The sequence below is a fragment of the Doryrhamphus excisus genome, chromosome 6 (genome assembly GCF_030265055.1).
Source record: "Doryrhamphus excisus isolate RoL2022-K1 chromosome 6, RoL_Dexc_1.0, whole genome shotgun sequence".
NCBI lineage: Eukaryota > Metazoa > Chordata > Actinopteri > Syngnathiformes > Syngnathidae > Doryrhamphus > Doryrhamphus excisus.
This window is the reverse complement of record NC_080471.1, coordinates 2,943,302-2,958,443: the sequence shown is the minus strand read 5'-3', so window position 1 is coordinate 2,958,443 and position 15,142 is coordinate 2,943,302. Positions and strand designations below refer to the sequence as shown.

At 42.0% G+C, this 15,142-nt stretch overlaps 1 protein-coding gene across 2 annotated transcripts; it reads right to left on the bottom strand.

Annotated features, from left to right (window-relative positions):
• Nucleotides 1-3,002: 3,002 nt before the first annotated feature.
• taf7 (TAF7 RNA polymerase II, TATA box binding protein (TBP)-associated factor) lies at nt 3,003-13,435 on the bottom strand. 2 transcript variants are annotated; one of them, XM_058076439.1, is made up of 12 exons: nt 13,250-13,435; nt 13,044-13,120; nt 12,875-12,953; nt 11,569-11,702; nt 11,370-11,490; nt 11,210-11,268; nt 10,866-10,938; nt 8,855-8,968; nt 8,444-8,629; nt 5,180-5,292; nt 3,338-3,397; nt 3,003-3,214 (listed from the first exon to the last, which is right to left on the bottom strand). In XM_058076439.1, the coding sequence occupies exons 1-12, from the start codon at nt 13,266-13,268 to the stop codon at nt 3,170-3,172; spliced, it is 1,080 nt and encodes a 359-aa protein (XP_057932422.1). In that variant the 5' UTR covers nt 13,269-13,435; the 3' UTR covers nt 3,003-3,169. The 2 variants fall into 2 exon arrangements, with proteins under 2 accessions (XP_057932422.1, XP_057932423.1); XM_058076440.1 differs by having other exon boundaries at nt 13,044-13,117.
• Between the last annotated feature and the right edge of the window lie 1,707 nt (nt 13,436-15,142).

Sequence of the window (15,142 nt, the reverse complement as noted above, 5' to 3'; positions counted from 1 at the left end):
TCCAACGCGAGGAGCAAACACTCCTGATCACGTTTACTCAAACATAAAGCACGGCTACAGAGCAACACCCCTCCCCCACCTCGGACAGTCAGACCATCTCTCCCTGCTGCTCTCCCTGCATACACCCCCCTCAGACGCAGATCCAGACCCACCAAAAAGACCATCACCACATTGCCGGAAAATGCACTCAGTGAACTTCAGGACTGCCTCCAACACACAGACTGGGACCTATTTCAACACCAGGACCTGGAAATATACACAGTGACAGTTCTAGACTATATCAAGTTTTGTATGGGAACTGTGTCTGTGGACAAAGTCATCCGGATTTTTCCAAACCAGAAACCCTGGATGACCAGCCAGGTCCGCTCCCACCTCAAAGCCTGCGACTCTGCCTTCAGGTCAGGCAAAAGAGCTCTGTACAGTACGGCTCGAGCTGACCCGAAAAGAGGAATAAAAACAGCCAAAGCGGACTACAACAGGAGGATAGAGTCCCACCTCTCCAGCAACAGACCACGAGAGGTGTGGCAGGGACTGCAGAGCATCACTAACTTCAGAAGACGTGATGTGATGTCAGGAGACCTGAGCGTGTCTCTGGCAAAGGAACTCAACAGTTTCTTTGCCCGCTTTGAAACACCACAGCGACACTCATCTTCTCCAGCCCTGCCCCCAGCGCCTCCCGGCCCCACGACGACCTCCCCATTAACTGTAGGAGAGCATGACGTGAGGCGTGTGCTCCAAGCAGTGGACCCCAGGAAGGCCCCGGGCCCTGACGGCGTACCTGGAAAGGTTCTCTGAGTATGTGCACACCAGCTGTCCGGAGTCTTCTGCAGGATTTTCAACCTCTCCCTGGCCCAAGCAGTCATCCACATCTGCCTGAAATCCGCCACAATCATCCCCATCCCAAAAAAGTCACCCGCATCCAACATCAGTGACTATCGCCCTGTTGCCCTCACACCCATAATCATGAAGTGCTTTGAGAGACTGGTCCTCCAGCACATAAAAGGCTGTCTCCCCCCAGCACTCGACCCCCACCAGTTTGCATACCGGGCGAACAGATCCACAGAGGACGCCATTGCCATAGCCCTGCACGCGGTGCTGAACCACCTGGAACAACAGCACAGCTATGCCAGGATGCTCTTTGTGGATTACAGCTCGGCCTTCAACACCATCATCCCGGACATCCTAACTACAAAACTGGACACCCTAGGCCTCCCTCCCCTCACATGCAGCTGGATCAAGGACTTCCTAACAAACAGACCCCAGACTTGGCCCCCACCTTTACTCCACCCGCAGTCTGAGCACCGGATCACCACAGGGCTGCGTGCTGAGCCCCCTCCTGTACTGCCTCTCCACACACGACTGAAGTCCGGCCCATGAGAGCAACATCATCGTCAAGTTTGCTGACGACACCACAGTGGTTGGACTGATCTCACAAGGAGACGAGGCAGCTGACGACCTGGTGCTCCGACAACAACCTAGCCCTGAACACGCACAAAACAAAGGAGATCATCGTGGACTTCAGAAGGAACAGGAGTGACCCGCCCCCCCTCTACATCAACGGCGAGTGTGTGGAAAGGGTCCACACATTCAGGTTCCTGGGAGTCCAGATCTCCGACGACCTCTCCTGGACAGACAACATCACAGCTGTCATAAAGAAGGCCCAGCAGCGTCCAGGATATCTCTATATATTGCTGCATTCTGTTTTCCTTCTTCCTGACTAGTCTGCCAGTTCCTGCTGCTGAAAAACATCCCCACAGCATGATGCTGCCACCACCATGCTTCACTGTAGGGTATTGGCCTGGTGATGAGCAGTGCCTGGTTTCCTCCAAACATGGCGCCTGGCATTCACACCAAAGAGTTCAATCTTTGTCTCATCAGACCAGAGAATTTTGTTTCTCATGGTCTGAGAGTCATTCAGGTGCTTTTTGGCAAATTCCAGACGGGCTGCCATGTTCCTTTTACTAAGGAGTGGCTTTCGTCTGGCCACTCTACCATACAGGCCTGGTTGGTGGATTGCTGCAGAGATGGTTGTCCTTCTGGAAGGCTCTCCTCTCTCCACAGAGGAACGCTGGAGCTCTGACAGAGTGACCATCGGGGCCTTGGTCACCTCCATGACTAAGGCCCTTCTTCCCCGATCGCTGAGTTTAGAAGGCCGGCCAGCTCTAGGAAGAGTCCTGGTGGTTCCAAACGTCTTCCATTTACGAATAATGGAGGCCACTGTGCTCATTGGGACCTTCAAAGCAGCAGAAATGTTTCTGTATCCTTCCCCAGATTTGTGCCTCAAGACAATCCTGTCTCGCAGGTCTACAGACAGTTCTTTTGACTTCATGCTTGGTGTTTGTGCTCTGACATGCACAGTCAACTGTGGGACCTTATATAGACAGGTGTGTGCCTTTCCAAATCATGTCCAATCAACTGAATTTACTGCAGGTGGACTCCAATTAAGCTGTAGAAAGATCTCAAGGATGATCAGTGGAAAAAAGATGCACCTGAGCTAAATTTTGAGCTTCATGGCAAAGGCTGTGAATACTTATGTAAATGTGATTTCTTAGTTTTCTATTTTTAATAAATTCAAAAAAAGTAAAAAAAAAGCTTTTTCACATTGTCATAATGGAGTATTTTGTGTAGAAGTTTGAGGTAAGCGATTAAATTAATACAATTTGGAATGAGGCTGTAACATGACAAAATGTGGAAAAAGTGAAGCGCTGTGAATACTTTCCGGATGCACTGTATAGGTCAGAAAAGTGGGAAAAGCATAATAGGTCCCCTTGAAGCTCATGTCAGTTATCTTGCAATAAAGTTGTAACTTTTGGAGAAGACTGAATTTAAACTAAAATTCTGTTTTTGAGAAATAAAGTTGCAATATTGCTAAAATAAAGTAGTGATTGAACTTTAAAAGGCCTTGAAGGTTTATCCACCTGAAAGGATAAAATATCAGATAGAAGAATATACTTCCCACCACAACAAGCATCATCCAACAAAACCACACCAAACATTCTCTCTTGAAACAAAATATTTTAATGGCGCTCTTAAAAACGACATGCAAATTATAGTGTGCACTCTGAGGTCTGCATGAAAACATGTAACTTATCTAAAGAGACTTTCACCTTTTCTTCCTCTTTCACAGGTGTGTGATAAAGGGTGTGTGGTAAAGGGTGCCACCTCGTGGTCACTTCTCAATGAGGGAGTCCAGCTGTTCCTGCAGCGAGGCCAGCTGTTGAGGACAAAACACGCAGGTGTCATCGAAGTGATGTTACACATGGTAGCCATCAACAATTTGCACCAACCACTTAATAGGTTAGCACACTAGCAACATGTGTGCGTCATGAATCCTTACTTGTTCCATCTCCCGCGCCTCCTGCTGGATGATCTCATTCAAACACGCTTCAAATCGATTCTAATAGAGAAGCAAAGGTTGGTTCAAATATATGGATGCATTTCGCCTGTTTTCGTTTTGATGGCTTTTAGTGCGTGTGTGCGTGTCCACTATCTTGGCTCTGACAGAAAGGCCACTTGGAATGCCAGTCAGAGGCAGCTGACCTTTTTGAAGCAACTGTGACAATAACGATCAGGGAAGGGACATCCTGAATGGCGGGCTCAGGGAGTGCAAAATAGCACAGCCGTGTCTGCGCCGTGTCCCACAAGACACGACTTACTGCGCTCCACTGGAGCCTCAGAGGTCAAACAAAAACTATTACACTGAACCAATTCTTACTATAGTAAATGATGGAATTAGAAATTATCTATTCCAGAGTCAAACTGTGGCCATCATGACACCAAGCAATTTGTTTTGACATTCTTCGTGCAAGTGTAAAAGTCAGCTAACTGCAACTTACCTTAAATGTACATTGCACTATTCTTCTTTCAACTTTTTGGGAATATTGCCCCTCATTCACAATACTTTTGTGAAACGTGAACACATATTTCATTCCCTTTTCTCTGCATTCTAGCGAAACAAGTTAATATGCATTCTGCAAACAAGTTAATATGAGCTAGCTAACAATGGATGTCATGGCAAATACGTATTTTCACGCGAAAGCCTTGACAAAAAAAAAACCCTCAAAAAACGTTCCATTTATAATTTTACATAACAGACTTCTATATTAACCAAGCTACAGCAACATTATTATTGTAGAAGCTAACACAAAAAAACGATATTTATGGACTAACCGGATGCCCCACTACCGTCACTCAGACGGAAGAGTGGATACCGATCTCTCATTTTCCCAACAAAGACACTACAAGATGCTCGTTTTTTTTTTTACCTGAGGACAGGAGCACACGTCTTGTGCTGGAACACACAGCCATCTCAAAGAGAGTGTTGTCGCTGTATCTAGGCTGCTATTATTGACGGAAGTAGCGTAAGCTAAATACTCGATCTGAATTCAATGCGCCTCGGAAAGAAGTTTTGGTAATGTTTTCAATCATCAAAATATTGCAATATACTGTATTACATCAACGTTACATCAAAGTTATCAACGTGCTTGTTCTTGTATGATGACAGCATGTATATCAAACCATAAAACACTGTTGTTGTTTCGTGGGTCTGGCTGCATGAGGGTTTCGTAGTCAAAATAGGTATGTGAATTGCTTTGTTAGCTCGCTAATGTAATATATATATATATTTAAATATATATATATATATATATATATTTTTTTTTTTTTATGCCGCAATAGGGGACTCAGGAGACTCCTCAGTAAAGAAAAGGCACCGCTAAAAGAATGGATATGACCTGGATAAATAAGAATATTCACAGGCACAACCTTTTGTAATAGAAATGTCAAAACAGAAAAAAAGTGGCGCGATGGGGCTAATTTTGGCATACCGAATAAGAGACCACATTGCTAATTCGCTTAAGAGACAAAGACCTACAAAACAAACGACGGCGTACATTCGGTTATTCGTCTTATTGCGATTGTGAATGTGTGGTTGACTTTGCTATATTGTACTAAGCAGCCAGGGCAGTGATATACATCGTTACATTTTCTATGGTTAACATCACGATTTCTCTCTCTACCATTCCTGTGTAGTGCTATTAAAAGGGGCAACACAAACAAGCCAAAAAAATAGAAAAATACTTCCTCGGATGCTCACTGAGCTGAAGTCCAAACTCTTGTGTGACTTTTGCAGTGTTGAACTGCTCCTATTATGTACATCAGTATAGACATACGCACTCACTTTGAGGGCCTGGTTTTCCACTTTCATGATCAGCTCCTCCTGTTGTTTCTTTCGGGCACGTGTCTCCTGAAGCTTAGCCTTGACGCTGTTGATCTGCACCTGGAACTCCATCACTGCAAGGGACAGTGTTTCTCATAAACTGATGCTTTGAAATGGTCAACTCCATGGAGAGACACTATGGTCATTTTCACATCGTTTACAGTGAAGGGATGCCCACTCGGCTTTGCTCACTGAGCCACTGGGATGTCACAAATGGAGCTTTAATGCGGACAACAAATCCATTTAAAAAGGACATGTGAGCTCAAGAGCTGGCAGGTAACAGTGCTAAAAGGACAGCTAAGGACTCCACACACAGTGGTCATTAAATACACACATACATATTGGGGCCACAAAAAATTAAAAGAATAAAAGTCGCAATCTTAAAAAAATAAATACTAATTTTAAAAAGTGGAAGTCAAAATTCACAATCACACATTACTTTTGTTATTTCCTTACTTTTTTTGTGGTCGTTGTTTCATATTGTTTCTGACTTTATTTTTGTCGTCCTTAATACTAATTTTGTCTCATATTGTTTTAAATTACAATGGAATACATAAATTTGCCGTTTCATGTGTCCAAAAAGGAGTAGGAAGAAACAAAGCTTATGAAATACAACCCCCGATCCATCACATCGATTGCAATGCATTTATTCACTTCTTTTATTTCATGTGTGTGTGTTTTTTTTTTTTTTACTTAGAAAGGGATAAGGTAATGTTACAGTTAGAAAGTGATAGTAACAATGGTGTAATATAATTGTCAATGTTTTCTTCCCCACAATCATAAAAAATAGTCATATATATAATAGTGGCTGCACAATGTGCGAGTGGTTAGCGCGCGGGCTACATACCTAGGAGACCTGGATTCTGCCCTCGGTCATCTCTGTGTGGAGTTTCTCCGGCTACTGTGGTTTCCTCCCACATTCCAAAAACATGCGTACAGATTTATTGGTATGGAATTGTGAGTGTGGTGTGAAGGTTTGTTTGTCTATATATGCCCTGTGCCTCTCACCCAAAGACAGTTGGGATAGGCTCCAGCATGCCCGCAACCCTCGTGGAAAATGGATGGCTATATAATAGTTAATATAATAAGTAGAAATAGACATAACAGAACAGATTTGTATGTTCTCTGTACACAGCGTTATGGATGATTTTTTGGCAGTACATTTCGCGAGTGAAGATTGCTTTTATACATTTTGCCCCTTGGCTCCATTATCAAACCATCTTCGTAGTAAGCCATTTCATCCATGACTTTTTCAAAAAGTGCTTGCGTGCTTTCCCCAGAACAAAAGGCACTACAGGTACATCAGTAATTTATCATGTCAAACATGTGCACGATGCAAGTGCATCGGCTCATTCACTGGGTATGGATGCAATTGACAGTTTTGTGGGTATCGGTAAAATCTGATTCAAGTGCCGTTTTATTAAGGTTAAACTTTGCCCCATATGCTGTTCCCCAGGTGCAATGAATGCACCATCATTATTTGGCCATTCGTATTGAATATGGACAGAAGCCGTGAGGCACATACAACTACTAGTGAGACAGCATGGACGTTCACACGCAAGCAGCAGCGAGGATGTATCTATATTTAACCCCTCCCCCAACGTTTCAATGGTATGTTTGGAAACACTACAAACTCGCAAAGAACGGCAAAAAGCTCGACAAAACGTCTGTCATTTGCAAAGACTGCCGCGTTAAGAAGCCGTACAACGGCAGCATGAAAAACATGAAGACCCCTATGAAAAGGGTACACCACAACATGGACAAGTCTACCGCTGCCCCCCTGTCTAGTTCCTCGTTGGACACTGGGGAAAAACCAAGCAAATCATGTCAGAAAAAGTGGATCTTCCCCTGATTTCAAAATTGGCCAGGAGCTATTCGTCCGTCCCTGCAACAAGTGTCCCCTCTGAACGAGTCTTCAGCACAGTGACATTAGAACAGCAGAGCAGTTGGCTTCTTCCTGAATTTTGAAACAATTTTAAAATTGTCTTGCACTTTCTGCTCCTCACTACTGTATTAGCCTACCTCCTAGTTCATTCATATTAGCAGTATTTTTTGCAGACAGGAATATATGAATTTACTGCCAAGTACCTGAATGGAATAAAGCCAAATCCTTCCAAGACCATACTGAATTCAATGTTTTTCCTTTGCCTATTTGCATTATGTTGAATTGCATCATATCGCAAGACATTACAACATATTGTATCGCATTGATTTGAACTAAATGATTATCGCATCGTGAAGAGGGTGAATCATATCGCATAGTATCGCCAGAAAATTCTATGTATCGTTCAAGTATCGTATTGCTGGCAGTGCATCGAGATGTGTATCGAATCGTCCTCAGTGCTGAGATTCACACCCCTAGTTGGCATATGCTAATCATGCAACTTTTTATGGAAAACAGACTATACTTATCGGTAGCCGATCAACCGGAGCATCCTGATTCTGCTGGTAATTTTTCATCCATTGACATGTTTAAAACAACTGCAGTTTGAACATGCAGCTGAAATACAGTAGGACCAGTACAGGGGTCATCAACCTTCAGATTCTTTGTTGTGACTCCCTTCGCAATGAAAATATGCATCTTTGTGTTTTTTTAAAAAAACAGACTTTCTGTGAGACCCTAAATGAATCCTAGCAGAGTTCTGACTACTGATTGGATGAGCTTGAAGAATGGAGGGGAAACGGGTGTCTGTCTCTGCTTCTCCGGCTTACATTTATGCTTCATATTCATTTGTTGTATTCTGCTGTTAAAACTGGTCAAATTAAGATTCAAACTTAGTTTTTCAAGTTTTTTTAAATTATGTTTTGCGGCTCCAGTCTATTTTCCTTTAGTGAGCGTGTGGGTAAAATGGCTCTTTTGATAGTAAATGTTGCCGACCCCTGGACTAGCACAACTGTTTCATCATTACTTATGCAGCCAGACCTGGACACGTGGCCAAAGTGGGCTTCTTTTGATGAGCTGACTGCTGTTGATGAGCTCCATGTGATGTAGAAGCTGGCGGCAAGCTGCCATACCCACACAGCTATGGGAGTTGTAACACTTGCCAGCGCTGCTTCTCTTCATAGCTGCTAATGCACTTCATTCAAGCAAATGTCAGCTTGCATATTACAGTCTAACGTCTGACCTAGAAAACGCTTTGATTTAAAAGTCCAGACACCTGCCTCAGTTTTAGCGTGTGTGTATGTCAATTTCTGCTCTCTAACAAGAAAACCCCTCTCTCTTACCTATATGGTTGTTTCTGGACTCGTGCTGCTGCACAGGATCGGACTCATCCAGCTTGTCTTGGGCTAGATCATCTTCTGTGTCCATGATATTTAAGTCCTCGTCCTCGTGACGGTCCACTTCATCCTCCTCGTCCTCACTGGAGCTGCTGATGTCATTGAAGATCTCTCTTAGTTCGTCACGTTGGGCTGTAAAGAGTTATCATATGTCACTGGGCTTGTATACCAAAACAGTCAAGTCAACTAGATTGTGATGGTTATTTACCTACATATTGAAATATTTAAATGCCTTTATAAGGTAAGTGTATAAAATCTGTCTGGACTGTCTCAACTACAACACAAGCCTAGTGTCTTAAACTAGCTATCCTGTTGCCATTAGTGTTAAGGGGCTTTTTACTGAGTTTACTGACTTACTGGAGGATCCATGTCCCATCTTGTGCCCTGAGGTGCCTGGTGAGGAGTCCAAGTTGCCCAGAGAGCCATGCTGGTCTGTATCCTTCAAATCATCCTCCGCTATGACTTCCCACCCTAAGCATTACGAGTCAAGGTCAAGATGCCCTCTTATGCATCCCCATTAGAAAAGTTAGCCACTTTCTTACCCAAAAATTAATATGCTTTACAATTTCAGAAAAGTGTATTTCATTATATGGCTTAAGGTTGGTAGGTTTTTAATACAAGACTCCACTGAATTTAAATTTTACATTGTTTTATATAGTCATATCGTGATGCATCCCTAAAATATCATTATATATGCTAAGGTCCATATCGCACAATCCTAGTCCTCATGAGGCTTCAAGTAATGAATAGAGGTGGTGGATGTTAGACACCCTCTGCTTGAGGGTGCACCCACTTGGACACTACATCACCTTCCTCACCAAAGTCATCTTGGAAGTGTTGGAAAAACCATTCAGCCCAGTATCCCATGAAAGGGGATCAAAGCTGACTAAAGTACAGTGGTATGAAAAAGTTTGGGCATCCCAGATAATTTTCAAGATTTTCCTTTATAAGTCACTAGTTGTGGTGACCAGCAAATTCAATTAAATATATCCTATAGTAGACCAACAGATAGATGATGAAATTAAGTTTTTCAAACAAAAGTAGGCAGGTGCATAAATTTGGGCACCCTTGTTGTTTTATTGATTTGAATACGTTTAGCATAACATTTTGGAACACAAAATTTGTTTGGTTTGACCCTCATGCACAAGTGAAGCCAATCATGAGAAGGGTATTTAGGTGGCCAATTGCAAGTTGTTCTCCTCTTTTTATTTTCTCTGAAGAGTGACAACATGGTAGCCTCAAAACAACAGATTACCTGAAAGCAATAATTGTTCAACATCATGACTTAGGGGAAGAATACAAAAAGCTAGTTTAGAGATTTCAGTTTCCACTGTGAGTAACATAGTGAGGAAGACCACCGGCACAGTTTCGAAGTAAGACCCGGAGTGGCAGGCCAAGAAAAATCTCAGATAAGCAGAGGTGAGAAAAGACCTACGACATGATCTTGCTGCAGATGGTGTCACTGTGCATTGTTAACTATTCAGCGCACTTTGCACAGGGGGATGATCTATGGTAGAGTCATGTGGAAGAAAACTTTTTCTGCGCACATGCCACAAACTGAGTCGTTTTAGGTATGCTAAAGCAGCAGATTTTTACCAAAAATGCTCAAGAATCAGTGACAAAGTTGCACCAGGGCTGGATACTTTTAACAAGAAAATGACCCGAAACACTGCTCTAATTCTACGAACGCATTCATGCAGAGGAACAAGTACAACCTTGTTGAATGGCCATCTCAGTCCCCAGACCTAAATATTATTGAAAATTGGAAACCATCGAGCCTGACACAACTGTGTTGTAAGGAAGAATGGTCAAAAATACCTTCAATCAGAATCCAGACCATTTATTTCTGCAAAAGGAGGAGCTACTAGACATTGAGGTCATTTTTCTATTAGGGTGCCCAAATTTTGTTTAAATAATTTATATTTCCTGTAAATCCTATAAAATTAATTTCACTTCATCTGCTATATGCTATATTTAACTGAAATTGCTGGTCCCAACAACCAGTGATTTATAAAGAACATCTTGAAAATTATCTGGGGTGCCCAAACTTTTTCATACCACTGCAGTGCTAAAATAGAGTATTCTCCCTTGAGAAGATAAAATTGAGGGTTGTACTTCTGTGAGCTACTGTACAAATAAAGAGCAGTCCTTAGTGAACAGCTGCTTTTACTTCTACGGCCAAGACTTCCTCATCCTTGCCGCTGGAATCAAACCAGGTGAGTGGTGACCTGCTTGGACAACCTGTTTTGTTTGGTGTCACGTCACTCAATGATAAGATGCTGTGTGACATGGCACACAAGCAAGTTTTTTTTCTTGTCTGCTGTTTGTCACGGCACAGACACACGCTTGCAGATAAACGAAAGGATACGAACACTGACAGCTTCAGCATCTGTGCTTAGCAATCGTTTCACCTCTTTTTCCACATCAGGAGATTCAATGTACTGTAAGACAAAAGGAAGGGTGAGGATTTGGGTTACACGTGGGTTGGGCTTTTGCCCCTTCTTGCTTGAAGCGGCTAGCAATGAGTTGGCAAACACATCAGTGATAAAAAAACAGAAGGCAGCCAAATCGAGCCGAGTCAATACAGCACCTTCAGGAAGACATATTTAGAAGTTGAAGTGTAGTGCTCATGTAAATGTCTGCCTGTTTAAAAGCCAAACGAGATGGATTGATGCTAAAGTGACAGATGGGCAAATGGAAACAATTTCAAACCTTCTTTTTTGCAGTCTTGCGAAATCGCCTCTTGCGTGTGTTCTTGAGGGGACAGGTGACTGAAGAGAGAAATAACAATAGTGCAGCCAAAATGTGCAAATTAAACTCTGCATAGATTGGTGATTTAAAAGCTGCAGCATGTCCACATTTGTCTACTTACTGCCATGGTTCCAAATGAATTTCTTGTCCTTGTCTTTGTCCTTTTTCTTACTTTTGGGATCGGTGCCAGTGGGCTCCTCTAAAGGAGGGTATAGGTCTCCATCTACTGTACACACAAGCATCTAACCAGCAAGAGAGATACGGGATTAAATAACATGTTAAAGTTGAAATTTCAAATCCCAAATACAATGCTGCACCACCTGGCAGACGTCTGCTGTCTTATATAACGTCTTTTTGTCCACCGTTTTGAGAGATTCAATGATACAAGGCAGATCCACTAGTTTGCAAGCCAATGGGACACGGTCCACTCTCACGATGCCATGTCGACCATCAGCTGTGAATTCATGTAAAAAAAAAAAAAAAATGTGAAATATTACTTAAGAATGTGATGAAATGCAGGAAATGGGTATCCACACTGAAAATGATTTGCACTTGCCAAGATGTAAATTGATATTTCTAGACATGTTACATCATTTGCCTGGTTTTAAGGCCTATTTACTTATTGACTTTACAGTATAGCCTTCATTTTAGAATGAGGGATTACTTTTTGTTTAATTTAGTTCAGAAATCCTCAAATCGAGCAAATAACTCTCAAAATAAGTTTGTTTGGTTTTCCCAACAAATAACATATTGTTTAAAGATGCTTAAGGACAATGTTTGAACATTCCACAGAATACTATGAATGACATTCTGTAAACCATTTTTTATGACCAATACCCACCAATGACTAAATCATAGATTTACCATCCGATCAAATGAGCACTTCTGCTTGGGCTTTTAATAGCAAGAGTTAAGATATACCTGGATATTCTTGGAACCACTAGACTTTTTTTGGCCTACCTGTAAGATGTCAGTTTCTTCATTTTTGAATATGTCATTAGTGGCCAGTAAAATGAACTAGCTGCAAGGGCAGATAATTTCACTAGTTTTCAGTATTTTTCTACTGTACTTCAACAATTAAATGCAGTCATTTATAGGATTATGGCTGTATCCCAATTCTACCTAGCTAGGTTTTAAGGGTTAAGGGAAAGGGAAGGGTGACTGGGTAGAATTGGGATTCAGCCTGTGCATTATTTGCTTTTCTTTTATATTTGGTGTTCAGAGGTGGGTGGGTGAAGTAGAATGTTTGCAGGGAAGATTACACTTCCCTGCAAACATTTTGATAACTGTAACTTATTTGGATTTTGCATTACAAATTGTGATATGCATTACGCCTGTGTAATTAAAGTTAGCACTAAATAATTTCTTTGTGAATATTAACTGTGGTTATTTTTACACTTATAAACAGTTATGAATGTTAAAATTACCTAGGTTACTTAGAACATGGCGTATACAATAAATCCAAGTGGTAGTGTAACCTGGAGCACATTGTTCCTCCAGCTAAAACTTTCAAAATCAAACCATATCAAACATAAATTAAGGATACAATTAAGATACAATAAACATTCATGCTTGTTGGCTTGATCACCAGACAATTTACTATTCCAAACAAAAGAAGTGACGTACGGTGCAACTCAATGGTGAGTCTGTCCTTCATATTCATACTACTTGACTGTGCAATCCTCCTGACTGTGGAAGCATACTCCTGAAATGAAGAATAACGACAGTTAGTGCTGCTTTCATGAATTGATTCCAATGCATTGACATGAAGAAGCACACTGCATCTGATGCTCACCGTTGGCAGCCGCAGTACAAACTGATTCTCCAACTCATAAGGAGCATCCTCCTTACTCTTGGAGCCAGCTTTACCTGCTGCAAACCAAAAAGAATTATAACTTTGTTATATTTTATTAACACCAAGATAAACAAGGCATTGTCGCATAATACCAAGCATTCGCAACAACCTAACGTTAGCATAACAAGCTAGCCAACAAACAGTACCTTTCTGTTTCGATGTCATGCCCGTTATTTGTAGTTTGATTAAACGGTTGAATTATTACGAGTTCAAATTATGTTATTAATTACCACTTGTCACAGTAAATGTGTATGTGTTTATTAAAACATTGACACAGGTTTATCACTGTCCCGGAACGCAAAATGTGCCGCGCATGCGCAAAGGCTACGTCACTTCCTTGTTGGCCATATTTTATGTGCTTACGCTTATGTGACGTCATGTGCTTTTTCTTTCCCTCTACCACCAAAACTTAAAAAAAAATCATTTTCAGACCATAAATAACACTTCGTTTTTGACACTTCGATTTGACATGGATGGCAGTGTTTGTGCAGAGAATGTGCCCTTTTCATGTGTACAAGTTGTGTATGTTTTTGGACTGATGTCTACACATGGTTAACCCCTTCAGACCCGCATTTTTTCTGCTGGGCAAAAAAACTTCTACTGATTTTTACTCCACTCTCACATAAAAACTAAGTGTACAGTTGTTGTTGTTTTTTTTTATCATGTTTTTGTTTTTCTTTGTGCATACGATTGGAAACCAGGATAATATGGCCATAACATGTCATATAAATCCACTATTTTTATATACAGTGCATCCGGAAAGTATTCACAGCGCTTCACTTTTTCCACATTTTGTCATGTTACAGCCTCATTCCAAATTGTATTAATTTAATCTCTTACCTCAAAATTCTACACAAAATACTCCATTATGACAATGTGAAAAAGTTTTTTTTTTACTTTTTTTGAATTTATTAAAAATAGAAAACTAAGAAATCACATTTACATAAGTATTCACAGCCTTTACCATGAAGCTCAAAATTGAGCTCAGGTGCATCTTTTTTCCACTGATCATCCTTGAGATCTTTCTACAGCTTAATTGGAGTCCACCTGCAGTAAATTCACTTGATTGGACATGATTTGGAAAGGCACACACCTGTCTATATAAGGTCCCACAGTTGACTGTGCATGTCAGAGCACAAACACCAAGCATGAAGTCAAAAGAACTGTCTGTAGACCTGCGAGACAGGATTGTCTTGAGGCACAAATCTGGGGAAGGATACAGAAAAAATTCTGCTGCTTTGAAGGTCCCAATGAGCACAGTGGCCTCCATTATTCGTAAATGGAAGACGTTTGGAACCACCAGGACTCTTCCTAGAGCTGGCCGGCCTTCTAAACTGAGCGATCGGGGAACAAGGGCCTTAGTCAGGGAGGTGACCAAGGCCCCGATGGTCACTCTGTCAGAGCTCCAGCGTTCCTCTGTGGAGAGAGGAGAGCCTTCCAGAAGGACAACCATCTCTGCAGCAATCCACCAACCAGGCCTGTATGGTAGAGTGGCCAGACGAAAGCCACTCCTTAGTAAAAGGAACATGGCAGCCCGTCTGGAATTTGCCAAAAAGCACCTGAATGACTCTCAGACCATGAGAAACAAAATTCTCTGGTCTGATGAGACAAAGATTGAACTCTTTGGTGTGAATGCCAGGCGCCATGTTTGGAGGAAACCAGGCACTGCTCATCACCAGGCCAATACCATCCCTACAGTGAAGCATGGTGGTGGCAGCATCATGCTGTGGGGATGTTTTTCAGCAGCAGGAACTGGCAGACTAGTCAGGATAGAAGGAAAAATGAATGCAGCAATATATAGAGATATCCTGGATGAAAACCTGCTCCAGAGCACTCTTGACTTCAGGCTGGGGCGAAGGTTCATTATTCAGGACAACGACCCGAAGCACACAGCCAAGATCTCAAAAGATTGGCTTCAGAACCACTCTGTGAATGTCCTGGAGTGGCCCAGCCAGAGTCCAGACTTGAATCCGATCGAACATCTCTGGAGAGATCTGAAAATGGCTGTGCACAGACGTCTCCCATCCAACCTGATGGAG

Bases quoted from the DNA above. Each gene is read 5' to 3' on its own strand.
- taf7 (XM_058076439.1), bottom strand. The intron at 11,703-12,874 runs GTACGTCACTTC...ATGAATTCACAG, and splicing joins ACTCACCATTGAGTTGCACC to CTGATGGTCGACATGGCATC. The intron at 11,269-11,369 runs GTAAGTAGACAA...TTCTCTCTTCAG, and splicing joins ATTCATTTGGAACCATGGCA to TCACCTGTCCCCTCAAGAAC.